Genomic DNA, 21,900 nt, shown 5'->3' with positions numbered 1-21,900 from the left:
AAGGTGTCCCTGCCCGTAGCAGGGGGTTGTAACTGGAGGAACTTTAAGGTCCCTTACGACCCAAACCAGTCTGGGACTCTATGATTCTATAGTCAGCTGATTACTTGCTCTCATGACATCCCAACATGCATCACACTAACGTAACAGCTACTCAGGCAACAGAAGATCAAGTTGCAAGGAGTCCTGCAAGCCTCATGCAGGTGTACACTTTCACAGTGACCTGAAATCCAGCTGTTCCTCCCTTGCTATACTGAGTGTACCTATGCCTAAAGAAAGTGGAACATAAGTAACTTCAGGGGTTATGAGCAAAGAGCTGAGGCGGACCAAAGCACTCTTCTGCCAGAAAGCTTTAAACATTCACTTCTTATTTAAGAGGCTGCCATGAATCCAGTGAGGATTCCTAATGGAGGATACCAAGGGAGAATAACTGATGTGCTGACACATCCTCATTTGTAAAGAGAAAAAAAGCCGCAATGAAACAAACATCATGGAAAGGTTCAGAGCCTCAATGCTAAAAATGATCATTTAAGATCATCAAGTCCATTAAGGGGCAGTTGATCACTGCCTTCTGATTACTCACTGTCTTCTGATTATTCCAAATAGCACCCAACTTTTAGCTATCTGCAATGACTGTCAGACTTTATTTCCCATTCCAACTTGTGAAAGGTATGAAATGTGTGAGTGACAATATCACCTCTAGGAGAACTTACAGGAAATAAAGGTTCATCAATGCACTACTGTGTTACACTGTCTGGTTGAATAAAGCTGAAAACAAAGATCAGTCAATACTTGGTTCTTATGCCACCTGAGAAGCCAATCCAAATCAACAGTGAACCCGGGGATATTCCTCATTCAAATTATAAAGAGAAGACTATAAAGTTATATTCCATAACATATACATTCCATTAGACGAGACAGGTCCAAAGGATTAAAAGGAAGAATGGAAGTTCTCCCACTTGTGCAAGGTCACACAAATGTCTTGGCCAAGCTCTGACACAGCTCTGAGGCCCTGAAAGCCACAGCTGGACTGGGAAACAGCCTTTGACCTCCCACATCCATGGCATCAACTCCCCCAGTGAAGTCAAGCATCTGGACCTGAAGAACACAAGAATGCAGCTTTATTGCTTAAATCTCAATTCTTCCTCCTACATTTTGCTTCTATGGCTCCATGTATGCTGCAGCTAGATACAAATACCTCATTAGCAACGTATGTCTTGGGAGCTATTTAGAACTTGGAAAAAAATGGAGAAATAAGAATGCAGAGACAGAATTTTCCTCTAAAATCCTGTCAAATGCAAACATTAAGTGCAGCTCCCAAATACTTGTACAAAAAGGCAACGTGCAATGAGTCAGTTCTTACACAGAACAAGTCATCAAGGGCTTTACATGCAGCAGCCATGCACTACCCTTGAGGTACTGTAAGCAGTGAGCTCTGAAAAGGTGCAGAAGAATAAGGAAAGAGAAACTAAAAGCAACTGTTTTATCAGAGAGGGTACATTATTCAAACCAAGACATTCATCAAAAGATGTGAATAAAACACAAGGGGAGCAGTTGAATTAAGCATAAATCACTCTCCTTAACTGCATAGATTCAAGTTCAATCCCAAGCACTCCAGATAGACTGTCCAAGGCAGTCTAGTTTTTAGTCTCCTACCTTTCTCTTCAAGTCCTGGTTCAGCCTTCTCTTGCAGTTTAGCAACACTGTCCTCTGAAATCCTATCTGCCACGCTCTTCATTTCCACAGCTTCTGGAACAAAACAGTTTATAGCCAAATGAAGCCAAAGATACAATTAAAAGGTGAAAAGAGAAAGCCATGCTAAATTCCTGGTGCTATTTCTTTAAGGGCTATCCCTGCTTTAATAAACCATCTTGGGTGTAAATAAATAACACACCAAGTTCACAAAGCCTTTCTACATGACTGCTGGTTGAACTCCTCACGCTCCTGCAAACTAATAGCAACTTCTTCAATTCAGAAACTGTTCACAGATACTATTCATTAGCCTGAGAGATGGTGAAAGAATACAATATTTACCTAATAAACTAATTGCTAAAACACACCCTCTTGTTTGTATACTGCTTGGAATGCATAGTACACTTGGGTTTGTTTCAAAGGCTTTAAACACTTCTCAGACTAAAGTCATTAAGAAACTTCAAGCACGAAAAGCTGATTTCTGGTAGCTGAACTCCACAATTTGCTGGTAATGCCATAGAAGAGCCTTGTCCACAAACACAGTCCTCTTCTGTTGCTACCTAAAAGTGATTTATTCTTGCAAAAAGACAAAAGACCGTTTAATCTACCAATGATCTTCAATTCACTCCCCTAGTTACATTTGTACATCATTCCTGAAAATACACCTGTGCATTGATTACACACGGTCAAGTTAAACTACTCATACAGTTTGCAAGGTCTGTATAGTATGGGCAGAGTATTTAGCTTTAGGCTTATCATTAACAATACACACACACACACACACACACACACACAACCCCCCCCCTCACCTTCACTTGAAGTAATACACTCAGTGCCTAATGATCGGTGGAAACATCCCACACTAGCAAAACCAGCCACGAAATTACTGCATGCAGCATAAAGCTGAAGCTTTCAGGACATACAGCTGAATAGCAGAGAATCTGCTCCTCCACCTATGCCATGGAAATAACCACAAAGATACTCAGTCCATTGCTGAAAAAATGCTGAGTTCTGCTACTGCAGGAGATGAGCACACAGCAGAGAGAAGACAACCAGCACTTTCATTTACCCATGCAGACTAAGGCTAGGAGAAGTTGCCATTTAATCAAACTGAAACTAGCCTTTAAGCATTCAGCACCATCCTGCACAGGTCACCCAGGAGAGCTTAGCAGAAAACCCAAAGAGAAGCTCTGCCCAGAGAAGCTGTGGCTGCCCCATCCCTGGCAGTGTTCAAGGCCAGGTTGGACACAGTTGGAAATGGATCAGCCTTAAGGTCCCTCCCAACCCAAACCAGTCTGAGATTCTGTGATTTCCATTGAGAAAGTAATTCAGGGTCTTAAAGGAAACCTGTTCAGATCTCAGTTAAGAGCATAAGTTTTGCTGCAAGGCACATTGCAACTATAAAAAGCAGCCACTGGCTGAGTAGTAATAAATGTAATATTAACTATAAACCAAACCAACACACATTTGCTCCAATACCATTAGGAATTTACTCGTAACAGAGGTGAGCAAATGCTGGTGTGACTTAGTTTAGTTACCAGGACAGCAAATATACCTGCTTTTGCTTAATTAATCCTCCATTCACCATTTCAGTTTGGTTTATTACAATTGTTATTTAGTGATGACACTAAACCTTTGGCTTCTCCTGTTGTGCATTTATTTATCTCTATTAATAGTGGAAAACACAGAAAGCACTGATCGTCACCATTAAATACAGAGACCAGTGGGCAACAGGCACCAGCACAGCTCCAGGTTTTTACTCCCCTCTGGATTACTTACTATTGTAAGTAAGTAATGTAAGAAAGCATCTATGAGCACTACTCACCTACTGCTGCTATGTTGCATTAGAACAAACCAACTGATGCCCCAAAGTATTCATCACTTCAGTAAAGTGAAATTAGAGTGCACTGACTTGCTGCTTCATCAAAAATGAAGGCTTTTATAACATCTACCTTAAAGCCAAAGCACAGCATTAGTCATTGACGATATTACATTGATCCCAAAACCTGAATCCTGATTTGAAAGAAGGGACAAGCCTATACAGGCATATCTAGTTCAGGCTATCAAAAAAATATTCAAACCTTGGGAAATAAGACAAGTTACCGGATCAGCAAGGGTCACTAAACAGTAAAATCAGACTATATTTAACAGAACCCAGATGGAATTTTTCAGCTGGAAAATTATTAAAACCTCACAGCACACAAGTACATGAGATGCGACGTAAAATCTTCAATGTTCAAGCACCAACTTGAATTAGGCTCCTATGTCAACAGCCATCCATATCCAAAACCCCAGCCCTTTGGAAGGTATTTTAGGTGCCTAAACATCTATTCCATTTCCCACCTCTTTTAGTATTTTGTCTCAGACACATGGTAATCTGCTAAAACACAAACCCAAAGAAAATGTGGGTGCTTGGTAAGAAACATGGCAACACATGATCTCTATACATACATTAATATACATACATCAATAACAGTGACATTGCCAGATTTAAGTGTATGAAGATCTTCATGCTTTATTAGTCTAAACAGTACCAGGCTTTAGACAGAATGAGACATCAATTCACAGGTGTTATTGTATCTTCTGAACAGCGATGTTAAACTGATATATAGAAACATAGGATACCAGCCTGGTTTATGTTGGAAGGAACCTTAAAGCTCATCCAGTTCCAAGCCCCTGCCATAGGAAGGGACACCTTCCACTAGAGTAGCTTGCTCCAAGCCCCTGTGTCCAACCTGGACTTGAACACTGCCAGCGATGGGGCAGCCACAGCTTCTCTGGGCACCCTGTGCCAGCGCCTCAGCACCCTCACAGGGAAGAGCTTCTGCCTAAGAGCTCATCTCAATCTCCCCTGTTCTGGCAGGATAAAGCCATTCCCCTTGTCCTGTCCCTACAGGCCCTTGTCCAAAGCCCCTCTTCAGGTTTCCTGTAGTCCCTTTAGGCTCTGGAGCTGCTCTAAGGCCTCCCCTTAAGGAGCCTTCTGTACTCCAGGTTGAACCAGCTCTGCTGTCTCCGTCTGGTTCCAGAACAGAGCTGCTCCAGCCCTTGTAAGCAATAATGTTACAAATTCAGGGTTCACAGCTGTATGATTCATCCCTCACAAACCTCTTTCACCTTACTAAAATACCTTTAAAAACATATCTGAAGTCTTACTGAAACAAAAATACTGTGCTGAACATTGCTCCACTGTACACATTGAACAAACCTTTACACATGACTTTATGTAAAGGTAACATACAATAATTGTATCAACTTGGGACATACTGTCCACTAATCCCCAGTGAGAGGAAAACCAAAACAAGCCAAGTTTTGCAAGGCATATTTGTCTAAATTTGCTACATTCTTAAGCAAAGAAAGAGTTCTTGTGAAACTAAAAGATCAACTGAAAAAGGGCATTCTGAAACAACACAAGGAATATCAAGAGCAGGCTGAACTGATATCTGCAATCGTGCATGATGAATGTGAGCAAAGGGAACCCAGCACCACTCTCTCTCTATGAAACACATGCAGAAAAGTTGCCTGTTGGCTTCATAAATGCAGAGTGGGAGTATAAAACAAGCACTGAAAATAAACATGGATAGTTGAGTATTTCTGCTATTCCTATTCAATAAGCCTCCAGCATATTTAATAGAGATAATATCCTCCCTCTAGTTACCTTCTCCTCTGGGTCTGGCGTGTTGCCTTGCTCCTTTTGTTGAAGGCTGCCTTGAGATTCCTGAAGAACTTTCATTCTTTAAAAAATAAAAGCCCACAAATTTATATAATTATCCATAAAAAGATCTTTTTTTAACATAAATTCACTTACATGTGTTGCTTTTTTATCTATATTTATCATACATAGAAACTACTCACGAAACTGACCGATACAAGTTTACTTCCAGTCTATTTTCCTCAGTCTGCAGGTGTTTTCCTGGATACGTGCTATTTCCTTTTACATAAACCTATATGACTAGTTTTCATTATTGTAAAGACAATTCCCAAATGTAATACTAAGAGTATCCAAGGCAGAGCAATCTTGTGAAACCTGTAGAGCATCTGTGACACCACTGCTTGTCTTAGGATAGAATGCATAGCTACCAGTGAGCTACAAAACGAGTAAGATGCTTACAGTCACCTGCATGTTTCAGCTACATCAGATACACAGTTCCTCTTTGAGAAATTCCATTTCAGAATAGAAGCAAAGGCTAAAAACCTGTGCCATGAGACCTGCATAGTCCTGTACTCAAGTGGCAACTTCCCTGGACACGGGAAGAAATGGGGCTTGCAGGAAAGCCCAGCAGACAAGCAGTGGATGATCTGAAAGTGCAACCGGTGCACAGCAAGAAGAAGAGGTCCAAAGTGTAAAACATCAAACTGGATCAACAGTCAGGCCACTTCTGAGGCCTATGACCTTACTTCAAAGTGATTCAGAGGCCAGGAACTGAAAGCAGGCAAGCACACACAAGGATTATTCTGTTTACTTTGCACAGCAGGCAGGTTGAAACAGATGATCCATTCCAACCTAAACCATTCTATGATTTCTATGCCTGAAGTGAAGAACACCTGACTGACAATACTTTCTGCAAGTTACACATATCAATGGTCAGGCAGCCATGGAAAGGAGCAAGTTAAATCAGCAGGTCCATTTGGCTGGAGGGTGGGAGAAAAGATGTGCATAAGTCACTGCCACTTGTGAGATGAGATCAACACCAGTTCCAAGAGACAAGGCCACCTGGACTGCAGTGCCCTCTGCGTTCAAAGGAAGAACTGAGCCCATGCACCAGTAGCACCAGAGGCTAAAGGCAGCTCCAGCACTTGCCCTACAAAAAGGCTCAAAACACCATCATGGCAAGAGCAGGCAGAGGGGCAGGTCCATTACACCTGCAATGACTACAGGTAGGCTGCGGTACAGATTTACTACTCACCCTATCTGAAACACAGCTGGGGCCCAAATGCCTGTAGGGAAGGTGTAAGGTGTAAAGGAAGACTCCTGCCAGCCCAACAAAAGTCCTGGATATGAGATCAGGCTAGGAAGAAGTCCATCTCCTTACACCAATCCTGGCTAGCAGACGGGGCAGACTTCTGCTTATGTGTACTGCATATACTAACAAACCAGTAGCTTCCGGCCATTCATGCTTCTAATAACTTCCATAGAATCCCAGACTGGTTTGGGTTGGAAGGGGCCTTAAAGCTCATCCAGTCCAACCTCCTGTCACGGGCAAGGACACCTTCCACTAGAGCAGCTTGCTCCAAGCCCCTGTGTCCAACCTGGCCTTGAACACTGCCAGGGATGGGGCAGCCACAGCTTCTCTGGGCACCCTGTGCCAGCACCTCAGCACCCTCACAGGGAAGAGCTTCTGCCTAAGAGCTCATCTCAGTCTCCCCTCTGGCAGGTTAAAGCCATTCCCCTTGTCCTGTCCCTACAGGCCCTTGTCCAAAGCCCCTCTCCAGGTTTCTTGTAGCCCCTTTAGGCACTGGAGCTGCTCTAAGGTCTCCCCTTAAGAAGCCTTCTCTTCTCCAGGCTGAACCAGCCTTTCCTGTCCTTTTGACCAACTCCCTGATTTCATTAGCAACATTCATTGCTACAGAGAAAGCAAACACATCTGTACAGAACAGACAAAGTACAGGTGATTTACGGAATGCCATGATTCCGTTTCTGCACCCTCTATCCCCAGAACGCATCTCTGCACCTTATTCAAATTCCCGTAAGCAGCTCATGAGATTTCTTCTTTATCTGCTTTTCTGTAGTTTGTGTGAATTGATAGTCCAAGCAGTTTGCATCCAAGAGTTATTTCCAGCCCTGCTGGTAATGTCCATAACAGAAATGAGAACTACAAATTCTTCCATTTCTACACAAATGATCAAGACCAGGCTGGACAGGGCTTGGAGCAACCTGCTCTAGTGGAAGGTGTCCCTGCCTGTGTCAGGGGGCTGGAGCTGCATGTGCTTTAAGGTCCTTTCCAACCCAAACCATTCTATGGTTCTATGTTCCACTAATCTGTAAAAGAGAAATGATAAATTGCGTTTTTCTTCCATAGTATCTTGCATATAGGAGAATGGGAACTGTGGAGAAGGCAAACTCTTTGGAGGTGCTTTACAGACAAGTGAGCAGCCTATGCAAGAGTCAGCTTCAACAGTTAGTTTAGGTCCTTTAGAAACTACATCTTCTTTACCTCCACACTCAGAATTCCAGGCATTCAATCAGGCAAAAGCAAGCCCTACATCCCACACTTCAGCAAAATCTAGCAGCATGGCCATGGTCCTGCTTTGACAGAAACTAGTTTTCATGTACACTGTCTTAACTGGCTTTTAAAATCATTACTTAACCCACACCAGAGCTACCACTATTTTTGTTTCACTCTTGAGGAACTACTGGCACATGGCAAAGCAAAACAGAAGTCCAAAACATCAAGCTAATATTAAAGTGGTTAATCTTAATCTTACTTCATCTTAATTACTACCAGCTTTCCCAATCACAACACTACGCAAGCAGCAGAAGTAAAGCTTACATCCCAGCACCGTGTGGCTCTATGGGCCTGCAGGTCACATCTGGCACATTCAAGCTTCAGCAGCTCTTTGGGTGATGTAACTATTAGCACAGGTGGGGAAGGAGTTGGGAATAGGTGATGAGGCTTCTGCAGGAGTGCATTTAGTCTTTTATTTATGTCAGTTAGTGACTACAAACAGCACTGAACATTAATGTAGAGCCACGTGCACACTGGTAACAGGGGCAAAGTACAAGCTAAAACATGATCACTATGGTAGCCCACAAAAAAATAAATCCTGCCATATTTATGAGTTGAGTCTTTCCAAAGGGAGATAATAGAGGTCATTCTTTTTTCTTACAAATTCATCGGCTCCAAGACTTTGAAAAGCAGTCACTGGAGAGTAAGAAATCTCACACTTCATCTCACACCATCCTGGAAATCATATACTGGAGTGGAATCCTAGATGGATGTATGCACACATCCCCGATCAAGTAATTACACTCCTATTTGGAGAGGATACAGCAGCCTGCTGTAAAGCATCCAATCTGCTGTTTTTCCCTCATTCTTAACCTTCAAAAAGGTTGACTTTAATTTTGAGACATAAGGAGACCATGATTTCTAATGTTGCAGCAGGTCATGAAGAGCAGTATGATTTGAAAAGACATTGTTAATTCTTCCTCCTTTCCATGCAACAACCAACCTCTACATCCATGAAAGGATGCAATGAACAGTTTCTATCAGTGATTTTATATTGCTCTCACAAACAATACTGTACATGCCCGTTACACCTCCCCCAGCTGCACACACTCCATGTACAAAGGCAGAAAAAATGCTCTCCACTCAAGAAAGGAAGGGGGACAACTCATTACTGCTCACTCTCAGTATTGAGAACACCCCTGAGGAGATGGACTTGGGGGTGTTGGGTGAGGAGAAGCTCCCTGTGACAGTGTTCAGTGTGTGCTGGGCTGCACCCGCAGAGTGTGAGCAGCAGCTCAGGGACAGGACCTGGGGAGACATTTTACTATTTGCTTTTACTATCAGTTTTGTATCCCTCAAGGACCTTCTTTGCTCTTTCCTTCAAACTGTCTATATTTCCAGTATTTACTCCTAGACTGGCCATCATTCTTAATAGGCAGAATTTATTCATGTGCAAGAGCAACAAGGAAAGAGCTCTACTTGCTAAGGTCAAGCTAACTGCTGTGGTGATAAAAGTGATTGGAAAAATAGCCATCAATTGTCTTTTCCTCACAAGATGGTGTTCTCTTGGTGGCAGCTGCTGCTAATTCAAACCTTTCCAACCCTAAATGCACTATTGGAAAAATCCTGCTTTTTAAAGTCTAAGTTTGAAAGATGGATTTCTATAGCAGGAGCCAGTTAGGAACAACTGACACGAAAAAGAGAGGGGTCATTCACAGCACTAGAACAAAACTCTGAGCCATAGCTAGCCGATTTCCATGCAGTGACTCTCTGCTGCTTCTGTCTGGTTTTCACTCAGTACTTGTTTCATTATCCAGTCAAGACGAGTTCCAACAGAAACAGAAGTTCATTAGATATGACTTAGACGCTGATTCCAATGACCAGTTCCATAGCAATACAGTTTGTAGGGCAAAAATAAAGTCATTCTGGAAGTGGCCAAAAATGACAGGATATTACAAAAGGCTTTAGCCAAGAGGTTCAGCTGCCATTTGTAAAATGGAAGAGACCTTTCCAATGTGTTTGGCCTTAGGGGTAAATGACATACCAGTTCTGCAGCCATTTTCATCTAAACAGCTCAGAAACTTTATGACCCTGGTCACCTTTTGTCAAAAGCCAAAGCTCTCTGTATTATTGAGAAGGTGAATAAGTCATGCTATGAAGTGTTTGCTTTAAACATTACTTTTACCTGAGGTGGACTCAGAGCTCAGAGAACACAACTCACGCTGATGAGTGTGGCAGGCAACAGCTAGCCTGGAAGCAGCAAATAGTCTTCTGATAGCCACGTGGTAGCCAAATGTCTCAATTCAGACTTAGACTTGCTTGCTTTTACTTCCAGATAATTATAGATACTTATGTGAGACTATGACATGGTGGGTAGCATACACAGTTTCTGCAGTACCAGAAAAATACATTGAAATCAATCTGTCAATATTTCAGTACCATTTTAGAGCTGGCTTCTGATTATCAGCAGTAAGAAAATATAAGACTTGCATGAATAGAGACAGAAAGTTATTAAGACTCCTAATACAGAATCATAGAATGACTTAGGTTGGAAGGGACCTTAAAGCTCATCCAGTTCCAACCACCTGACATGGGCAGGGACACGTTCCACTAGAGCAGGGTGCTCCAAGCCCTGTCCAACCTGGCCTTGAACACTGCCAGGGATGGGGCAGCCACAGCTTCTCTGGGCACCCTGTGTCAGCACTTCAGCACCCTCAAATGATCTTACGTGTATTCTACTTACAAAAAGCTAGAGACAAATGTTGAAGTGTAATTAATTACGCAGCAGAGGCTGCAAAACATGAGTCAATACTTTTCATGTGCATAGACATAAAATGTTTCACTTTTTAATACACTTGGTTCACTGCCATGTTTCTTACATGGCGTTCCAGTAGTTTAAATCAGGGTAAATCCCTGGAAATAAAGGCATTACCCCACTGTGAAACTACTGTAAGGACAGGAAGATCAGCTCCAGTCCATTAGATGCACTTTCCACTTACTTCATGCTGGAATTGCCTCTAAATCACTAGGTGCAGCTATCTTGGATCTCTAGCTCTAAAAATTCACTGGGGGCATTTTCATTTAATTTCTCTCTTCCACAGTCTTCAGATGATGACCATCTGTCACCCACCGGTCTGAAGTGTGTGTTTTCATCACCTAAAAACTAAGCAGCATTTACTGTTACGCAAGCAAGTAGAGGACAGCAGGTCATCTAGATCTAAGGTAATAAACCCACATGCCTTGGAATCACTCCCAAAAGCACTTAAGAGGGGAAATGAAACTTTACTGCCCCAGTGTATTATTGTGGTGCCCAAGAGCACGACGAGAGTTTGGGATGAGGATCAGTATTTCCATTACAGATCCAGTTTGCAGGAAGCTGAACTTGGCCAGGAACATTTGCTTCAGGCTAAAAAGTATTTTATAAGCTCTCCCTCCAAGTGCCAAGAATTTCAAAAGTTGCCTTGGATTTCAGTCAAAGAATAGCAATAAATTTGTCATCTCATGCAGAAGACACAATGATGTCAGTGGCCCATAGACTCTCAACAGAGACTCCTGCTAGACTTGGGATCCTGCCTGTTTTAGCCTAGCCTGAGCTGCTTCAGGTTAATTTACTGGAGTCTCACTCTTTAAACATTTAGCCATATGGTTCTGTAACTCCTCAAAGTGCCTCAGGTCAGGAAGAAGCAGCAGATGCAGAAGCAATGCTATCACGAGCAACAGCTACTGTTCAGAGGCAATCACTGAGTTGCTCTTCTGTCCTACCATCATCCAGCTGCAAAACACATGCTCAGATGCAACACTGGACTCATTTGCTTTCCAAAAGAGTAATTTCTACTAAAGTTCAAAAAACCCCCCAAATAATCTGACAGCTTTCCAGGAATGATTCAGTGGAATAAACAGAAAGCTCTGAATGAAGAAAGAAAGCATAAAAAACCTACCCAAATAAACAGACACACATCTATTTTACAGCCCTAAAAGTTCCCATGTACCTACCTTTCAACCCTACTTTCCTTTGAGGCAGAGTCCCAAACCATACTAAAATGCAACACTTCTAATATTCACCTTCCCAGATGTTAGTCACTACTAACCTCATGATCTGGCTGGCACTTGCCATCTTCAGTTGGCCTCCATGGTTTTCTATGTGTGGATTCCTCAGCATCTGCAGACTGAAAAGAAAGCAACTGGTTTAGATCCGGCATGCTGAGGAGCAAGCTGCTTAGCTGGATAAAGTGAATAGGGAAATGAGCATAGAGTAGAACTGAGCACATTACAACGTGCATCAATATATCTTATCCATCTACCTGCCCTCTTTACCTTGCTTACTGCATAGGAGACTGAGCAAAAATCACAGAATCCCAGACTGGTTTGGGTTGGAAGGGGCCTTAAAGCTCATCCAGTTCCAATCCCTGCCACGGGAAGGACACCTTCCACTAGAGCAGCTTGCTCCAAGCCCCTCTGTTCAACCTGGCCTTGAACACTGCCAGGGATGGGGCAGCCACAGCTTCTCTGGGCACCCTGTGCCAGCACCTCAGCACCCTCACAGGGAAGAGCTTCTGCCTAAGAGCTCATCTCAGTCTCCCCTCTGGCAGGTTGAAGCCATTCCCCTTGTCCTGCCCTACAGGCCACTGTCCAAAACCCCTCTCCATGTTTCTTGTAGCCCCTTTAGGCCACTGTCCAAAACTCCTCTCCATGTTTCTTGTAGCCCCTTTAGGCACTGGGAGCTCTCAGCTCTCCCTGGAGCTTTCTCTCCTTCAGGCTGAAAAAGCCCAGCTCTCTCAGATAACATTGTTCTCTCTGAGTAATACCAGGAAGGCAAGAATCCTTATGGCCAGCAGACAGGCACTGATAGAAGTACTTTCTCACATCAAACAAAATTAAGCTACTCCCTAACAGAAGCATCTTTGGTGTCCATCAATCCTGAATTCCTACTATGAACCAGCCCATAACACACCAGAAAAGGAGAATCGAGAGTATTTAGAGGAGGAAGAGAGAAGAAGAAAGAACAACAAAACAAAAGGCAATGAAGAGGTGGCTCCAGGCCATCTAGGACTTTACACTGAGAAGGCCTGAAGTATGGGGAAGTGGTGGATGTGTTCCTTTTCAGGGATGTAGCAGAGTCCAGTGATATGCGTGATATGATGATATGCAGAGTCCAGTGCAAACAGAAAACCCTTCCAAGAATCTAGATGGCTGGAAGCCAGCAGCTTAATTTAGAAAGCCAGAAAAGTAATACAGATATGTAACTCCATCCTGTCCTGCTCCAGAAGAAGTAAGCTCGAGTGAGACTACTTACGGCCCAAAGGAACTCTCTTCAGCCTCACCTTCCCTAAAAAGCTGCAAGAGCAACATGCATTCAAGGGAAGACACGTGAGGATATAAGTACATAGCAATAGTTGCTACCACCACTCTGCCAAACATAACCTAATGTGATCAGAAGTCAGACATGCAGAGTTCAGAACAGAAACTGCTTCTCAGAGGTTCAAAAAGCAGAGTTAGATGAGGCTGATGGCTCAAGGCAAGACGTATCAGGAGAGATACATGAAGTTACACATGACCTCAGTCACACTCTGACCAGATCAAATCCACACTGAAACTTTCACCTCATGACAGTAATTTCTATTCAATAAAGTACATGCCAGGTCAGTAGAACAACCATCCAGCCTCTAGCACAGAGTGCAAAAAGTTCCTCTCTGAAATCCTCTCAGATTTCAATTACCTTTTTCTCTGCTTTACCATTTCCATGTTCTCTTAAGTGCTCCCCATCTTTTTCTCTGTCCCTTTTTCTATCCCTTTCCCGATCTTTCCCTCTCTCCCTGTCTTTCTCCCGTTCTCTGTCCCTAGCTTTATCTTTGTCTCTTCCTTTCGGTGTGTCCTTTGCTCCTTCATATTTTTTCTCTCTTTCCTGTCCCTTATCATGCTTGAGTTCATCTTCTTGTTCTATGTCTCCTCTGCTCCTGTGTTTTTCTGTTTCTCTTCTTTGCTTGGTTGTTCTGCTTCTGCTTCTTTCCCTTTCTTGTTTTTCTCCTTCCTTAAACATGTCTCTTTCATGGTCTTTGTGCCTGTCTTCATTATCCTTATGCTTATTGCTTTCCTTTTCCCTTCCTTCACTCTCTTTCAAGTCTTCTTTGGCTCTTCTGCCTCCACTTGAGCTTCTGTCTTTAATTTCAACACCTCCTCTACCCTAAAAAGAAAGGAAAACTACACATTAATTCATACATATGGCAACTGTATCACACAGTTACTTTACACAGCCAAAACCACAAGCTAAAAACCCAACAAGCCACAAACAGAAGCAGCCCCTGTCCCTCACAACATTTGCCAAATCCTACCTCTTTATCTCTATGTCTCCTTCGCTCCTCTGATTTGGATTCTCTGCTTTCCCTCTCTCGAGACTTAGAGGTGGGAGGTTTCTCTTTAGCATCAGCTTTTTCTCCAGCTAAGATCCTTTTAACAGCAGCATCACTGGACAGCTGCAAGGAATAAGAAAGCATCATTCAAATCATAGAATCCCAGAGTGGTTTGGGTTGGAAAAGACCTTCAGATCATTTAAGGTCATAGGCAGGGACACCTCACACTAGACCATGTCACCCAAGGCTCTGTCCAGCCTGGCCCTGCACACTGCCAGGGATGGAGTATATATGAGTAAATGATCTCATTAAATATCTCCTTTCTCCCTGACTCTGTAACCAACATGACTTGGTGGTGGTTTGGGGTGGTTTCTCCTTTCCTTTTCTGTTGTTTTTTTATAAAGAAAGCTCATCTTAGACCTGCGACAGATTGTTGCCAAAAGAGCAGAAATAATGCTCTTATGTCAAACACCTCTTTGTAAGTCTTGCAATAATGTGATTATATAAACCAGAGCTACCTAAAAATATTGTGATGTTTAGGTATTTTAACACAATAGCCATTCTCATTGCAAGAACTGAAGTAGTTTTCAAAATGGGAAAGTAAATTACTGTCAAATCCTTAAACCGTGACTGCTGCATTGCTTAATCATTCTTAAAACCACATTGTGTTGTATCTACATCCCCTCTTGGGTCACTCCACTTTCACCTCGTATTTGTTCAAGCAGCAACAGTCACTAAAGGAAACAAAGCTACATTAAGAATCACTTTCAATAAGCTACGGTTACGGTAGTTAAAAAGCTTTTGCACCTAGATCATGTAATAAGAAGACAAGCTACTATTAATCACATCATTCAGACAGCAAGACAATGTTTCATGTCCAAGTGGCAAAGACTTTGACTGTATTAACCAAAACCAAAGAGGGGAAAAATCATCATCCTACTGCTGGGAATTCTCCTTCCTGAAGAAAACTAAACCTGATCTTGCCCTGGGGGTCGACTCCTGATTCTCTCCTGGTTTGTAAATGCAAACCTCTGTATTTTGGTGGGGTTTCACATTTGGACACTCACTTCTGCGCCTGAACCAACTCCCAGCTCAGCACTAAGAGTCTTAAGCTAAAGACTTGAAGGAAATCTTTGCCACAATGCACATGTAGCTTAGGTTTCATCCTCTGGATATTGATTCTTATCACAACAGTCTACAAAGCTGTTTCATCAAAAATATTTTCAAACTCATCCAGTCTCTCTCCATATGTGAATGAATTTCAGCCGTCCTCATCTCAAGCAATTCTCCTTTGCTGCATTTCCATCTTCAAACCAACCCAACCTACCAACCAAAAAGACCCAGCACATGGAAAATCACTTTCACAGAATCACAGAATCCCAAGGGTTGGAAGGGACCTCAAAAGATCATCTAGTCCAACCCCCCTGCAGAATCAGAGATCTGACTGCAATTTTAAAGAAGCTAAAGTCAAAGGTGGCAGCATTTGGTCAGAATTAATGCGTCTGACTCTTCGTATCGTTCTCCAAAGCTAATAAATGTTATTAAATGGTCAAGGAATCGAGTGAAAAATGGAAAACCCAGTATACATTTAGAGCACTACAATATCCAGACTGTGTGTGGGTACCTGGCTCAGGCTCTGCTAAGATCACATCTTACCTATCTGTTGTTACAAGTGTTAACCCACCATTTATCTTGTGTAATGATATCATAGAATTATGGAATGGTTTGTGCTGGAAGGGACTTTCAAGCTCATCCAGTTCCAAACCCCTGGAACAGGCAGGGACACCTTCCACTAGAGCACGTTGTCCACTAGCAGATAAGTGTCAATAAAGTCTGTTACAAATAACCTCTGAGAAGACAACACTACACGTATACCATAAACCCAGTGAGATCATACCTTATTTAAGCAACACATCCCAATTGCCTGAAGAAATTCATTGGTTTTCTCAGGTTCATGCCCAGCCACAACACGCGCTGGTTTCACTGACAGTGGCTCTCCTGTAACCATCACAACAGCATCAATTGCCTTCTGAAGGAAGCTGATTTTGGCATCTTTATCCTGGTAAAGGAGAAATTCAGAAAGAATATTGAGACTCCAAAATATTTCCATGTACCATCTAAAGACTAAAAAATCTCAGATGGGGGGAAGAGCTCATAGAATCACTGCCTGGTTTGGGTTGGAAGGGACCTTAAAGCTCATCCAGCTCCAACCCCTGCCATGGGCAGGGACACCTTCCCCTAGAGCAGGTTGCTCCAAGCCCCTGTGTCCAACCTGGCCTTGAACACTGCCAGGGATGGGGCAGCCACAGCTTCTCTGGGCACCCTGTGCCAGTGCCTCAGCATCCTCCCAGGGAAGAGCTTCTGCCTTATCTCCAACCTGAACTTCCCCTGTTTCAGTTTAAACCCATGCAACAGGAGCACTACCTGGTTTGTACGGTCAGGAAAGAGGCCTGCCCTTGATTTATAGTTAGTTATTTATTTCTGATTAAGAGACGACAGCATTGATAATGGATGAACATTGAATTGAATATCCAAATTGGAAGCACAACTTTCTCTTTTTGATGTGTTCGTCATTCAGCTCCACTGCATTTGAAGACTGCTCTAAGACCGTTGGCAGCCTAGTTTCAAGCACTACATCTTAAAGAAGATACAGATTAAGAAATGGTTGTTAAAGAATCACTGATGAGTTTTAAGAGGGCTATTACAGCCCATATTGCTCAGGACAGCTCTTGCCCTGAGTATTTTTTCCTACAGAAAGCCCAAAGTTACAGGACTGATAAGAGTCTGAACTGAGGGACTCAGATGCTTGTACACATACTTTACAAACTGGACTTAATAGTGAGTAAAGAAAACATACAAAAGACAGTAGGAGAGGGACACAGGCACATTTTTTTATCTCCACAATGACCAGATGTGTTTTAGTTTGATGATTATACTTTACAAACAACTTCCCCCAAGTGCTCTTCAGTAGAGATGATGTCTTCTAGTGATCAGGCAAAATCAGAAGAAGTAAAATAAACACACCCCCACCAAGTAAAACTGTATTGGAGGGTTCCTGGCCCTAGGGATGAAATCAGGCTGGGAAGTCTCTGCAGCTGTAGAATACTCAGCATGGGGAAAAGAAAAACGGGTTTAGTAATAAAACATAATGAAATTCGAGGAATATTTACCAGCACAGTCCAGCAGTTACTCACTCATCCTTTACACTCATGAGTGGAGATAAAGGAAGTATTGTACTAACCTGTTAAAAAGCAATACCACATAAGAACAACTCTGTATGGGTGAGTTTATGTGCTTTTGAACAGATGCCTATTAACTACCTCATTCAAACTGATACCTGAAAAGCAGCCACTGCCACTGCAGTTCATTCAAAAAAGGAACAACTGTAATTACTCAGTAAAACATCTGATCTTGCACCACACTTCCTATCTGAGTATCTCAGGTGCACAGATCCACAGTGACAGGGGTCAAATTTGACAGACTTACTGTCAGACACCTCAGCTGAGCAAGGCCAGCACGCTCTACAGTCCATCAGGTAGCACCATCTACTTCTGTGGCATGTAATAAGTGTCACAGAATCATAGAATCACTGCCTGGTTTGGGCTGGAAGGGAACTTAAAGCTCATCCAGTTTCAATCCCCTACCACAGGCAGGCACCTTCCACTAGACCAGTTTGCTCTAAGTCCCTGTGTCCAACCTGGCCTTGAACACTGCCAGGGATGGAGCAGCCACAGCTTCTCTGCGCACCCTGTGCCAGCACCTCAGCATCCTCACAGGGAAGAGCTTCTGCCTAAGATCTAACCTGAACTTCCCCTGTTTCAGTTTGAACCCATCACCCCTTGTCCCGTCACTCCAGTCCCTGATGAAGAGTCCCTCTCTGCATCCTTGTTGCCCCCTTCAGACACTGGAAACTGCCCCGAGGTCTCCAGGCAGCTTCTCTTCTCCAGGCTGAATGTGGCCTCTGGAGCTTACTAAAGCCACTCGTGGTATCTGAGGTCCCAGAGCCACTCTCTGTAAACAGGAGTTTGGTTCTGCTGCAAGCACATGCATGGTAGTTAAAGGTATGGGAAGACAGTCTCCAGAGGCAGGGTACTTCCCGTCTTGTGACTCTTCCAAATGGATTAAAACAAACAAGTGCCACATAGCTGGGATTTTCACATTGTCTGCATTAACCTCAGGGACACATCATCCTCACTAGTGCTCCCTTCTTTCAAACATTAGAAAGGAAAGGGAGGAAATGCTGCAACCTTCTCTATTAAAATAGTCACCCGCCCTCACAAGGACATACGCACTCAAATAATTTAGGGAAGGAGACAGGCCACTACTCTAAATCAAACATGTTTTGGTTTAGATCCAAGTAAATCCAAAACACAGATCCAAACTTTCTTCCTACATCCTCATCACCTTCAGCAGTTATCAGTGTGTTCTGTCTTTAGAAGAAAACCTCAAGAACCGAAGGAGAAAGGCATTAATATATAAAATCTTATCACAGTAACAAACATCTGAAACAGTGCTGAGAGCTTAAGGAAATAGGGAAGGTATCTCCCCTATTTCAAGTGATAGGACTTTACATATACATAAAGATGGGTTTTGTGTGCACAAATATATATGACACTGATGTAAGAGACTACAAGAGCAAGCCTGATATCCAACCTTCTTGTTCAAGACAACAAGAGAACAAGAACATAACAAGATGAACCTTTCTGATAAACACACAGACAGCAATATCATCCAATTATAGCTGGTAGAAGAGGTGTATTTGTTTCAATAATTGAGGAATCCTCATGCTTTAAATTCTCTTTACATCTCTCTCCAATTAACTGTCATGACTATAAATCAATAAAGCAAACTAGAACTCGCTGAAGTCCATGTGCATGCTCTCGAGCCTAGATCTGGCTCATGGGATGCTGCCAGCCTGCCTCCTGCATGTTTCTATGCCGGAGGAAGAGGAGACCAGCAATCCAAGCAGAACATGTTATCCCCAACAGTGGAGACACCAAAGGTAGCACAGAAGCAGCAGGGGGTACTTCAGGACCGCACTGCTATGTCCAGGTGAAAGAGGGAGTTGAAACTAGAAACAAAGACGGTTGCTGCATGCATGCGTACATGTTTCTGTGTAGCACATAATGGGATGTTGAGAGCATGAGCCAGCCCCAGCAGCCACAGAGGCTGAACCATGTGCTTTAGTCTTTCCTAAATTCCTTCTCCATACCTTGTAATCTGCAACGGCACAGCCAGCTTACAAAGAGGACCTGCCAACTCTTCCCAGCCCACAGCAAACTGTGTGTGGGCTACAGCACCGGGAGTATGTCACAGTGGGTACAAGCCTGCCCTTGCTTTCTGAAAGCATCCTGCCCATTTCAAGTCTGTGCATCTCCTGCCATATGGTCACACCCCATGAGCATCATTCCCTGGTGTTACATAAAGCAGCTCAACCTCACACAGAAATACACATAGCTACTCAAACCATGGACTCTGGCTGCTGCTTTCAGGCTCTGGCTCTCTGTGGGTAGTTTTGGTCTCTAACTGACAGCAAACAAGCAGCCTGTGGGAGCAAAGTCTTTCTCCTGACCAGTGTTTTGAAGAGAGGAACACGACCTAGAGGTGTTTTCCCCCACATTACAGCAGTTTGATCTCCTCTGCCTGAACTCTTGAAAAGCATCATTTCAAGGACTGTGTAAGAAACTCTCAGATAGATACTCAAGATTGGTGCAACTTCACAGCTATCATGGGATGTAAATACAAGCAAAGACCTACTCAGCAACTGCTAAGAAATTTGCTTTCTCCATCCACAAAGTGCTGAGCTGCTCTTCATCATAAAACCCATTTACAAGCTTCAATAGTGACGGTACTAACAAAACAACAATCTGCTAAGTAAGTACCAACAATAAGAACAGTCTCGGAAATAAACACGTCTCAGACTGACAATTAGCTCCAAGAAGGGCATAAACCATCCCTGCAATTAGCTGCATGGATGACAAGCCAGGCCCACAGACCTCCTACTTTGAGTTGCTATGTTAAACAATCACCAAGGGATGCAGCTAACTAGCTAGCAACATACAAACACTGTGATATGTGCCATGAGTAAGCAAACAAAGGTTCGAAGCAAGTCAGTAGTTGGAAAACTCAGCATCAACTCAGCAAAGAGGCAGACAATAGAAGAGCAGCAGAGACTAAATTCACTCTTGTGCTTAAAAAAAAAAAAAAAAAAAAAAGCAGTTTTCAGTAATAACATTAACATCCTCTTTCAGGAATTAGCTATTTATATACCATAACAAACTTATTATGGAATACATACACCAGACAAATGCCTTGACAAGTAGTAAGAGGTTAAGCAAGAATATTTACTGCCCAAATGTATACACTATGTACCTATCTGTATGTGCATATACAGACACATAGAGCAATAAATATAAAGCCATATATCCCACTGAGAGACCACAAGACTCTAAAAAGAGTTTGATGGATTTCTAGTGCTTGGGACTTCCCATCAACACCTCACTACTTCAAGGCAATCTTGCTACATAATGATTCTTTTCATCTGGGAAACCTAGATCTGGTCCTAGATTAATGCTCCCTGCTTTGAAACTGTCCAGAAAGAGTTCTTTACACACGACAGCTTGTCTGTGTCACATGCGTCTCTAGATATCCACCCCATGCACTGCATAATATAACCAACAGGCAAGAACACCTTCTCCAGTGTCTTCACAAAACTACACACAGGCCCTTGATGCTGAAGACACAAAAGCCCAAAAGTGGCAAGTTTCAAAGGATATCAACATTAAAGCTAAATAAATGAGGCAGTTTCATACCCACCTTAACATTATCCGATTTCAACTCAAAATCCGTGTAAAGTCCTTTCATAAAGCCTGTCACTCTAATTACCTTCAAAAGAGAAGAGAAAAAGTCTGTTAAGAACACTCATTCAGCAAAGCTTGCGTGGCAGCAGGAAATACATTGGCTTTACTTGCTTTCAGAGATAGAGCTAGAGCAGGTTCAGAGCTCTGTTGTGTCTCTGCAACAACATTTAATCCTTGTTTATGGCTCAGGCCTCCCTTCCCATTTAAGTCCATCTTTAACCTTGGTACTTGGTGAATCCAAGAGGCTCACAACACAAACACCAGCACATGCATTTGAAAAGCAGCTCTGCATCATTCCCTTCTTGACTTCACATCCACCATATAACACAGAGATACATGCACTATAAACATATGTATGTATATATACATACTCACTAGCCTAACCCACCCAACACCTACTTACTCCCTACTCCAAGCATAGCCTCACACAGGCCCCAGAGCACCGGGAAAGCGCCGAGTCCACCCTTGCAGGCACTGGAGCGCCCATGGCCTATGGAGTCCCCCCTAAAGCGCCCACGGCCCCTGAGGGGTCCCCCACCGCCCCGCGCTCCTGTTGGACCCCTCTCCTTCCCGTGTCCACCCCCAGCCCCGCCCCCGGCCCGCCAGGGGGCGGCCGCCGTGCAGGCAGGCCCTGTGTTGTCTAGCAACCGCGCGGCGGGCCCGCAGGCCTGTGCGCGGCCCACCTCGGTGATCACGTCGTGCAGGTAGCGGAAGGGCGGCTTACTGAGCAGCCGGTCGGTGAGCGGCGGCTTGCGGATCACACGGCCCAAGGACTCCTGCGTGCGCCGCACCACCGCCTCGTTCATAGCGGCGGCGGGACGGCGCCGCCACTACCGCTAC

General features: G+C 43.4%; 1 protein-coding gene across 1 annotated transcript in view; it reads right to left on the bottom strand.

Annotated features, from left to right (window-relative positions):
- Positions 1–21,900, bottom strand: part of USP40 (ubiquitin specific peptidase 40) — a 61,405-nt gene that overhangs the window by 906 nt on the left and 38,599 nt on the right. The window contains exons 32-34 of the mRNA XM_065669687.1: positions 11,942–12,019; positions 5,345–5,420; positions 1,654–1,746 (exon numbers count right to left, since the gene is read on the bottom strand). Coding sequence (XP_065525759.1) covers positions 1,732–1,746; positions 5,345–5,420; positions 11,942–12,019 — 169 coding nt within the window. The 3' untranslated portion in view covers positions 1,654–1,731. The remainder of the gene's footprint in view (positions 1–1,653; positions 1,747–5,344; positions 5,421–11,941; positions 12,020–21,900) is intronic.

This window comes from Lathamus discolor, chromosome 3 (genome assembly GCF_037157495.1).
Source record: "Lathamus discolor isolate bLatDis1 chromosome 3, bLatDis1.hap1, whole genome shotgun sequence".
NCBI lineage: Eukaryota > Metazoa > Chordata > Aves > Psittaciformes > Psittacidae > Lathamus > Lathamus discolor.
This window is presented reverse-complemented; position numbering and strand designations above follow the sequence as displayed.